At 54.0% G+C, this 10,948-nt stretch overlaps 1 protein-coding gene across 2 annotated transcripts in view; it reads left to right on the top strand.

Moving 5' to 3' along the window:
• SHANK2 (SH3 and multiple ankyrin repeat domains 2) overlaps positions 1 to 8,122 on the top strand; it is a 552,956-nt gene extending 544,834 nt beyond the window's left edge. For both annotated transcript variants that reach the window (XM_079928829.1, XM_079928828.1), the window contains one exon: positions 179 to 8,122. In XM_079928829.1, the coding sequence (XP_079784955.1) occupies positions 179 to 749 (571 nt within the window). In that variant the 3' untranslated portion in view covers positions 750 to 8,122. The remainder of the gene's footprint in view (positions 1 to 178) is intronic.
• Positions 8,123 to 10,948: the final 2,826 nt, after the last annotated feature.

Consider the following 10,948-nt stretch of genomic DNA (forward strand, 5'->3'; position numbering starts at 1 on the left):
GTGTGCTCTGGTGCCTTCCGCTCGTGTCCCCCCGCCCCGCCCCCGGCATGGCAAAGCGTTTGCTCACTGCCAGCGCACCTGCAGTCGGACGCTCTGCTGTGGTTTGGGTGTCTCCCGCCCCCTCCTCGGGACGTTGTGAGCGGACCTGTGATGGTTTTCTCTGTTGCTGCCGTTTCAGAGGCCCAGAGGTCATGAGCACTGTCTCAGGTACGCGGAGCACGACGGTCACCTTCACGGTTCGCCCTGGGACCTCCCAGCCCATCACCCTGCAGAGCCGGCCCCCAGACTATGAGAGCAGGACCTCAGGACCAAGACGTGCCCCCAGCCCCGTGGTCTCGCCCACAGAGCTGAGCAAAGAGATCCTGCCTGCGCCCCTGTCCGCTGCCGCCGCGGCTCCCTCTCCCACCCTCTCGGATGTCTTCGGCCTCCCAAGCCAGCCCCCTCCCGGGGACCTGTTTGGCTTGAACCCAGCGGGACGCAGCAGGTCGCCATCCCCCTCCATACTGCAGCAGCCAATCTCCAATAAGCCTTTTACAACTAAACCTGTCCACCTGTGGACTAAGCCAGACGTGGCGGACTGGCTGGAAAGCCTCAACCTGGGTGAGCATAAAGAGGCCTTCATGGACAACGAGATCGACGGCAGCCACCTGCCAAACCTCCAGAAGGAAGACCTCATAGATCTGGGCGTGACGCGAGTCGGGCACCGGATGAACATCGAAAGGGCTTTGAAACAGCTGCTGGACAGATAAGGGTGGCTGCTTCTCACCTTTACAGACCCCTTGTTATAAATAGAGATGGGCTTGCACTGACGTGTGTGACGGTGAGCGCCAAGCCCGCCCCGCGGGCTGGTCTCCTGCTACCCAGAGAAATGCTGTGTCCCTGGCGTGGCTGAGCAGAGGCCTTCAACACCCCCCCCCCCCCGGGCTCTCTGTGTGGGCTCCCTGGGCTGTTTCTGTCAAAGAGGGGACCAGGGGAGGGAGGGCTTCTAATCTAAGGTGGAAAGATGCGCGGCTTGCCTCCTGCACGCAGGTGACCTGACCTCACGAGGCCCAGGAGATGCCCACCGCCGCCCGCGCGCCCCTTGCTCCTGCAGGCAGACACCACTGCACTCTAGACACATACCTCCCGCGGCCTCCTCTGCCGTCCGGCAGCTCCGCCCGGGCCCGGGCGCGAGGCCTTCCTCAGCCTGCGGCCCCTCAAGGGCACTCAAGCCCACGTGCTCCTTTCTTTCCCGGACTTGGCTCGCAGCGAGACGCCCGCGGATGTGCGTAGCCGGTGCCCCTTTGGAAGGCAGAGAAGCTTCCTTCCCGTGGATCCTTCACCCTGTCTCCTCCGACATGCACCCGGGGTTCTCTGGCCACGAGGTTCTTGGCAGTGGTGGGTGGTCCGAATGGGATCGTGCCCAGCTTTGCTTAGCTTTCTTTCTTTCTTTCTGCAAATCTGTTAGCATAATTCCAAAGTGGCCAAACAGATGTCACATGGAGTTAGTCAAAGCACAAAGTCACGATTCCAAGGAGGAGGGAGACCTGGCCGTGGGAAGCAGCCGGCGTGCAGCTGCTGTGCCCAGAGTGTCCGCAGGAGGGGAGCAGCTCCCCAGGAGCGGGGGAAGGGGCTTCTCTGCCTTTGGGCATTTTTTAAAATCGAAAGCGTGTTGAATTCTACGAAGATCAGAGCAGGCGAGCAACCACTTTGACACGCAGGATAACAGGGCTCACGGTGGGCGTGTGCCGCGGCCACCCCCAGTTCTGAGCCCGGCCGAGGGGAAGCATCGCGGCTGAGACAGCCCCTTTGTCCCCCCTGAGGCCAAGGAAGAGGGTACTTAGGGGCTTCTCCCCTTTTCCTCTGAGCGTCCAGGAATCCCACCAGCTTGTCTTAACAGTACAGCAGGTTTTCTGAAAACCCAGCGGGCATGGCGCATAGACAGAACCCGGGGTGAGGGTGCAATGCAGATGAAGGAAGGAGGGCAGAGCAAAGAGGTCTCGTGGGCTGCCAGTCAGGCCTCTGGCAAGGCTTTCTTGGGCCCTGCCGCATTCTTTCCCCTGGAGCCCCTCCCCTGTAACAGTACCTCTAATTTCCAAGGGAGGTCGCCACCGGCACGCGAGCCACAGGACACCCAGTCAGGGGTCAGCATGCTCTCCCACGTATGGAAGAAGCTCGAATGTCAGGTTTTTGGCTTTTATTATGATTTCAGAACTAGCCTAGCCCATCTCTAATTATACAAACGTGATTTTTTTCCTTTTTCCTTTATGCTCACAGTCAAGTGTCTGATGAGGCCTGGAACAGCTCTAGAATGAATGCGTAAAATTAGCGATTTAAAATCTCTTTCTTTACTGCAAGTTTCAATAGTTGTACAGATAGTTTATAAGCACAATATTTTAAGAAAAAAAAGTGGCTGGTCTACTAGGCAGCCTTTGTGCCACTTCAGTGCTAGAAAGTTAAAGAAAAAAAAACTTTTGTGATTTAATAATACTATTTCTGTGGAATAATTATAAAAGTATGACCTTTTTAAATCAACCTTATTTGGATGCATCTGAACCAGCAGAGCTGTGTTATATTTTCTATCTTTGCTAGAACTTCGTCATCGAAGGACAATTATTTCTTCAAAAGTGGTTGTGTTTCACAATGCAGCAGTTTCTCCAAACACAAACACGCTCACCACACACCCCGTCTTTCCAGCCACGTGCCCCTGAATTGGAAAGTGAGTTTTGGACCTTCTGTTCCAAAACCTTCTGCAGGTCCATCTTTGCATCTGAATGATCCATTCCAACTTGAAATCAATTGAGTATTAAGGCGCTTTACTTCCGTGTACTTTCAATTTTTCCATCATGAGATGAACAAATCTTACCCTAGAGAAATTTCAAGCCAAGATACTACAGGTGGCCTGCTGAGAATGCCCGATAGTTCAGAAAATGTAAAATGGTGGTTTGGCCATTATCTGTCTTCCATTTGGTGATACTGCAAAACCCACTAAGTACACCACCTCACCGTGGCTCTTCTCTCCTTTGCCTACTGTTGGTATTACCTCTCTGCTCGGTGCCAGGCAAAATGCTAGACAGACAGGACGAGAGTAAAGGAGGCCGTGGGTAGACGGTAACCAACGGCAACTTGGGGGCGTTGGGGTTACTGAACTTCGGTAACCAGGAGGTGAGAGCTGGCTGCTACTCCCTTCCTTAAAGAGACTTCAAGTCACGTGCAACTGACCAGAAGCAAGCAGACTGAGAGACAAAAGAGCTGGTGACATTGGTTGTTTCACACTGTCTTACTGTAGAGAAGTAACAGGCCCCATCAGAACCTGCCCTGACCGACAAAATATACACATTATTGCCAAGATGAATCAGTCTCTAGCTCCATTCGCCAGGTCTGCTACAGAAAGCAATAGTTCCTCATTTAAGCCACCGCCCACTGTTCTCCCCCTTGGGACACGTCAGGACCAGGCCCTACCCTGTGCCCCTCTTTAATGGTGAAACAGATGTTAAACTGCTCATATAAAGATCATGTTAATACTATTCCAGGTTTTAAAAAGATCCACTTTTGTTATATACTGTAATTTAAATAAATTGCATTTACATGCCTAGTTTCTGTAATATTGTGTATACAAAACCAAAATTGCTCAAGATGTAAATTATGTATACGTGCCAAGACACCTTCTCCAGGGTGTCTGTGCACATTTTAAGTAAATCCATATAATATAAAACTGACTCAATGTGACTGTTGATTTGCTGAACTTTACATACCACAAAGTGAATTATTTGTGGTACTTTAGTTAATAAAACGGTGATTTTTTTTTTTCCCCTGAGTTACTGAACAAGCAAGCATTACCCAGGGTGATCTGGCAATGACTTTTTGCGTGTGGGCCACAAATATTGATTTTTTTCCCATTAACAATTTTTTTGTTTGTTTTTTTTAGAAGCTGATCCTTTTCACACTACAGTTTGTGTAACGTGTTCGCATTATCTGTGTTTCTGTTACTTTTGTGCTTTTATTCTTTTTAGACCTTATTAAAAACAAAAAGGAAAAACGAGCTCCTGTAATTTGCACTTTCTCCCAATCCTTAAATCTCTTGTATGGCAACCAAAATTACTGTTAAAAAAAAAATAAATATACTATTGCACTAAGGTTGTGGTTCTGATTGCAAAACAGTGAAAACTTTCTGAATCAAACAAAAAGTTGCCAAGCTTACAATCCAGCCACTTGACCTCTGTGAAGCTGACCAGACGGTAGCTTTCCTCAAAGAGTGAAGATGCTCCTTTCGGTGAGCTAATCTGCCTCGGTTCCACTTCCTTAAAGCTTTCTCGGTGTATGGGTGGAAACGAGTATTCTTTCAGAACTGGGAAGTGTCACGGCGGGCGGACATCTGCGAATGCTGGCGCTCCTGTCTGTTTGGGACGGAAGCAGAGGGGCCCGGAGGGCGAGCCCGATACAAGCCTTCCCCCCAAGGGCACAAGCGGCGGCGGTCTTCCTGCCGTGGGGTCTGCACAACCAGCCAGGCAGCCCCACCGGCTGACACAGAGCCACAACGTTTCGGTGAACGAGGCAAGAGAATGCGTCTTCTGGCCAAGAACTGAGCCCGGAAGACACGGGCTATCCCTTCTGCTGGAGGGAAGCGTATTTTCGACTTCAATACTGAACCTCTTCCGCCTCACAGCAGTGAAAAGTCACTGTCTTTAGTTCCTGAACAGTTCCTTCTGTTCTGGCACATTCTCTTCTTGAACGGCAGCCACTCTGTTTCTATGTTCCTGAAAACATCTCAGCCTCGTACCTTTTGTAGTTTACCCTCCCTGAAGTCCCCCTGCTCCACCATCCAATGGTTCTTCCCAGACCCTAGCCACCACCCCCATCTTCACTGTCCAGTGGTTTCTTCCAGACCACTTCTTCCTGATGAATGTATCTGTTCGTCTTGTTAAGAAAAAAACAGACATTGGAAGACTTTTTCTTTTATCTGTACTTTATTTGATGCATTTTAATAACCAGTGAACTGGAATGTCTTCTGTATTTGTAGATATCCACGTACACACGCAAGTAGGTGACAGTTCCACAGTGGCTGGGTGACCACAGCGGCTGCATGCATACGGGCCTGCCCGTGCTTTGTGGGGAGGCGGGTAGCTTCCAGGCTTGTTTCTCAGACTTCAGCAGATCTGATCACTTCAATTTATAATCCACGCTGTATCAGTGGTTTGTTTCTTTATTGTTCCTGTAACGTGTCTCTACATTTCACAGTCTTTCCCGTGTTATGTTTAAAATCACAACAGTCACTGTCCATTGCTTCTACTCTGGAACTCTGTGTTTATAGCAATTCTGAAACTTTAATATAAGCCTTCAAATAAATACAGAAACAAAAAAAAAAGGAAAAAAAGTAAAGTGTGTGCCTTGGGTGTTTTGAACCTGATCTGCATAAAACCATATTGTACTCAAATGCTGTATATTTAATGAAAGGGTAAATATACCTTCACTGTATTAATGTAGCTGATAAAATAGTTACAGTGCCTTGGTTTCTGAACTGAGAAGCCCATATCAATGCACAACGAAAAGTAAAGAACAATTCGAGAAATGAAATGTTGAGAAGACCTAGACATGATTCTGGAGCCTTCCTCATCATAAGACTGTGGGATATACACAGTCATTTAAGTTAAAAAATAAAAAGAAAATTGAAATAAGATTGTGTTATCAATTAATTTTCCATTGAAAGTGCTCTCTAGGGCTTCCCTGGTGGCGCAGCGGTTGAGAGTCCGCCTGCCGATGCAGGGGACACGGGTTCGTGCCCCAGTCCGGGAGGATCCCATGTGCCGCGGAGCGGCTGGGCCCGTGAGCCATGGCCACTGAGCCTGCGCGTCCGGAGCCTGTGCTCCTCAACGGGAGAGGCCGCAACAGTGAGAGGCCCACGTACCTCAAAAAAAAAAAAGTGCTCTCTACTATATCACTTTCAGTATTCTCATTTAGTTGAAATACAAAACATGGTTGAGAACTTCCAGGGAAAAGGAAATGACATTTTTACCAAGAGTCCTGGGCTTTCAGACCTACTTCCCCATGTGTTGTGTCGCCCCCGAGTGGTACTTGTTGGTAATGCTTATCCAATCAGCAGTACCGATCGGATCCATCATCTTCCACGTTTTGTGAAAAATAAAATGTTTGTTTTTGGTGATCAAGGCCACTCATCACAAAAGAATTACTTCCATTTTTCGTAAGCTATAGGCGTGGCAACACAAGTCTGTTTGTTTTTTTAAAAGAAAGACAATGTGAGAAGTACATCAGTCTAGTTCTCAAGGCCATCGTCTGCATTCGCTCAAAGTTAAAACGTTACGCTGCCCTGCACAGCCTTTGTCACTGTGCAAGCTGGGTGTGAGATGTAGGAAGAACGGCGGCCCTGCCTGGGGCTAGATTAATCACAGCAACAGTGAGGCCCGCGGGGCGGTGCCGCCCATCTTCCAGGGTCCCTCGGCAAGCCAGCCGGACCCTTCCGGAGGCAGGGCAGACGCCACATGTTGTGTCCACGGCACGCCTCTGGGTTCTTCCGCCAGGGGCCTGTGCCTCTTCACCTCCCAAGACTATCAGTGGTGCTGCTGTTCACCGGGCCAAAGGCAACCAGATACCCAGGCTTTTTCATTTCAGTCAACAAACGTAGCCTCCATGGGAGAATCTGAACAGGGTGGCTGGGGAGACACGGCCCGGTTTCCCGGGGGGCGCTACCGCACACGCTGCTGCGGCCTCTGATGGAGGCATGTACCAGCCCAAGAGCCAAAGGGGTGAGACACCGACCACGGCCGCTGGGCAAGACGGACAGGCAGGCCAGCCCTGGGCCCTGCGTGAGATGGGGCCCCAGGAAACAGCCGGGTGAGCAGGACTGAGGTCAGAGACATCTGATCACTCGCCTGCACCTGGTGGCCGGCACACCTGTTCTGACGCTCCAACACCTCAAGCCATCCTGCCACTGCCCACTCAGTCTTCCTTGCCAAGGAACTTAAACGGAATTAGATGTGTTCTTCAAACCCCAGAACACAGAGAGCAGGAAGGGAACACAGCCCTTAAAGCTCCAGGGACGAGACCACAGCACAAGGCAGAAATCCATTATTTCTGTGCACAGTCCCGAGAGGGAGTACAGGCTGGAAACAATAGTAAATCTCTCCGTGCCAGGCACCATTCAGAGCACTGCACCCCGAGCGTCTAACAGAGCTGTGAGGCAGGAACGAACAGCCCCATTTTACAGATAAAGAGACAAAGTCTTGCCAAGGTCCACAGCGAGCGCAGGACCAGGACGTGCTGTAGAGCTTCCACAGCTACGCCCACTTGTAGGGAAGAACCCCAAGGAGCGCTGTTTGTGTCAGGATCCACCACTGGTGACAAGGACACATCACTCTGCCCCCCTCCAAGTGCATTTGCGAAGAGCCAGGGGTCCAGGAGGCTGGGCAAGCTGGGGGCTCCTCCCAGCTGAAACCCCTCAGGGTTGTGAGAAAGGGAGATTTAATTCAGAGGCAACCGGGATGCCTCACTTCCCTTGGCTAGAATCAGGGAAGCCTGGACCTCAGGATCCCAGGTTTTTACAGAGCAAAGACATGATATTTGTAAAATGACCCCCAGCTCTGAGCCACGTGACACGTGGCATCTGCTTTTATTCCCATCAGAATTCCAACTCAAAGCTGATTATCTCCTTTACCGACGAGGAAACAGAGGCTCAGAGAGAGCAGATGCCACCTCCTGCGGGGTACGGCAGCTGGAGACCGTGAGTCCTACCGAGGGAGCGGCCCCGGCCCATCCTCCCATTAGATTCTTCCTGCCCCGGCCCTGAGCTACCCCCATTCCTCCCAGTGCGTTCTCCTGTGGCCTAAGTCAGCCCAAGCCCGCCTCTATTGCCTGCAGCTGCAGCTTCCTGGCTGACACAGCACCTGACCCCAATGCCAGTGTGTTTTCTCCCATACCCAGCAGCCTCCTTTTGCAGTGAGAACTGGGGCAGCCCCTTCCTCTCCCTTCACAACCCCCCTCAGTGGCAGAGACAAAGGCCAATTGAAAAGGAGTCACCGGGCTGCACAATGGGTTTGAAAATGAGTCTACCAGGCCCACACAGCTTTGAAGCTTCATAAAGCCAAAAGCAGGGAGCCGCGGCTTCCTGCCTTGGCCTTGGAGCCTGCCATCTGGGCAAGCTAAAAATAAAGGCTCCTTTTTCAAGCAAGAGTTTATAAATGTGACCACAAAGGCCCTGATGAAGACATCAAGGCCCTGGAGAAAACCACATGGCCTGAAACGTTTAGCACCCCACAGGCTCGCCAGGAAAGCCCAGCTCTCCCTCTCCCACACAGGCACCAGTGACCAGCTTGTTTCTGGCAGCAACCAGGAGGACGAAGTGGAGAGTGTGGGGGCTCTTTATGGGGGCAGTGAAGGAGACCATAAAAGGAGAAGACTGGGTATAACACAAAGTACAGCAGTGGCAACACAGAAACAGAAACGGCCACGCCGCTCCCAGCCCCGCCATCCAGCCGCGCGCCCCCAGCGTCCCAGTGACCTGGGCCCGCCCGCCTCTCCAAGCTTTTCCTCCTTGCTCACCTTTTGCTCCAGCTGCATTCCCACCTTTAGGCCTCCTCCGTGCCTGAACCTGGAACGTTCTTCCCCCTCTCTGCGTGGCCTGGACCACCGGATTGCGAGTAGAATCGCCCCAACCACGCGCTCACATCTCCCCATTTTCTCTTTTCACGGCGCTCATTACTACCTCAGATTGGCTTATTAATTTGCTTACTGATTATCTGCCCCCCACAAACACACACACACACTTCTGGAAGATAAGCCCCACGAAGACAGGAGCTCTGCCTACCTCATGCCCTGCTGTCTCCCTGCAAAGGCAATGTCTGCACAGGCCTTCTTCCAGAGGCCCCTAGTTGCCGCTCAAGCCTCGGGCCCACCGCAGCCATCCTGCAGCCACTCTGGCTCCGGAAGCTTCCATCTGGTCCTCAGAGACCTGGTAAAGACAGAGACTTCCCTAGTGCCTCCACTCCTCCCGAGCGCTGCCTGCCCCTGTACTGACCCTTCTTGACCCCTGGGCCGGAAAGTTACTGCGAATCCTCCCCCTGGCCCACCCATGTTTCTGCAGCCTGCGTCCTAACCGTCTGCGGCCCCGCCACCCCGTGAAACCAGGCAGCTCCTCTATCTAGAGCTAATATGCCTCCCAGGTCCTGCCCCAGTAGCGGCTGCTGGGGCAGAAATCAGAGCCGTTTCCAGGTGGAGGGGGTGGCAGCTCCTCCCCAGGGAGGCGGCGGGTCACCAGGTGGGGAGAGACACTTCCCAAATCCCTCACCAGCGGCTAAGCAGACGGCGCTGGGCCGGTACCCGGGCTCAATCTCCTCCTGCCCTCTCCCTCTCCCGCCACGGGCCTGCCACACGGGATGGGCCGCACCAGGCAGGTAGAAAGCACCAGCACCATGGGGGAACTCGTATGGCTGGGGGGACGGAATCCCCCAGGGCCAGGGCTGGGAGCGCAGTGATTCTCCCAGAACCGGGGGTGTGGCTAACTTACCTCAATTCCCAGCTTCTGGAGGAAGGCGCCCGTTCTGCCGTCCGCTGGCGGAGAACTGCTCCGCGGACCACAAAGGCGCCCGGGGTTGCGGGGCCTGCGCCCTCCCTGGGGGGCCCCAGGTAGCCCCGGGAGCCGCTGCCAGGCTCCGGGTGGAAATGGGCCGGAAAACGTAGTGCAGAGAGGTCACAGGGGCCGGCCGGGCATCGAGGGGCCTCGCGCGCCATCTCGACGGCCTCCTCCACCCCGCCCGCCCTGGGCACGGCCTATGTCGGAACCGCCTCCAGCCCAGGACGCCTGTGCCACCCCAGCCGCCGTCCCCAGGGCCTGCACCGGTGCCCCAGGACCCCAGCGGCCGCAGCGGAGCCAGTGGGCCCAGCAGGCCCGTAGCCTGGCCTCGAGGTCCTGCGCTCCTGCCTTGAGCGGACGCTTGAGCAGAGTGCAGAGAACGCTGGGCGGGCCACGTGCCCCCTGTTAACCAATCACGACTGGCAAAAAAAGGACCGCAGGGCACGTGCCCCCGTGAGCCAATCACGACTGGCCAAAAAGGACAGCGGGGCACGTGCCCCATGGGGACCAATCATGAACGGCAAAGTGTGAATCCATGATTAGCCCACCTGAAGTAGGCCGGGCAGCTTCTGACCAATCCGGAGGCCAGGAGGCGGGCCATGGACGAGGCGGCCCCGCCCACCCGGAACCTCGGCTCTGGAGACTCGGGCGTCTTGGCCTTCCTAGCCACAGCGGGGCCTGGGAGCTACAGGTGCTCTCCAGGAGCCAGCCCTGGGGGAAGCGGGGAGAGCCGCTGCGGAGGAAACCGAGAGCTCCACCTTGGCTCCCTTTCCTCGGCGAGGCCCATGTTCCCCCGCCCCCACCTGTCCCCACGCCCACTCTCAGCTGCCAGGCCAGGGAGACTCCACTGTCGCGGGGCTCAGACAGCCGTGCGACCCCCGCTTTTCCATTAGGAGGAGCACACTGTTGAAGGTCATTGTCTTGATAGATTTGTCGTTTTGAGTTTCAGGGCCTCACAACCACAGTGGGTGTATATGGAGAAAGAATTACTGCAGTCCTGCCGCCAGACTTTCAGCACCTAGGCGAACATATCGCCTTCCCTCTCTTCAACACCCATCCCCTCACCTTTCTCCAATCACGATGCGATTGCACTATATTGCTTTCCCTTCCCCCAAGGCTTGTTACAGGGTTGCAGTGCCCCCAGCTCTTCGTGGTAATGGCGGTGAGATATTCTTCCCTGAAGAATAAACTTGCCCGCAACCCTCCAGCTGTGCAGCGTCGGGGTACAGCTGAAGAGCCACAGCGTCCTATTTGGCTGTGTGGCACTGAGTGCATGCCCCCGCCCCCCACTCTCCCAGGGGCGGTGGCCCTGCAGTTTGCCGAGCCTGCATGGGGACACCTCTGAGGGCAGCCCATCCGGCCACACCGAACACCCCGAGGCCGCCT

The sequence above is a fragment of the Stenella coeruleoalba genome, assembly GCF_951394435.1.
Source record: "Stenella coeruleoalba genome assembly, chromosome: 8".
Taxonomy (NCBI): Eukaryota; Metazoa; Chordata; class Mammalia; order Artiodactyla; family Delphinidae; genus Stenella; species Stenella coeruleoalba.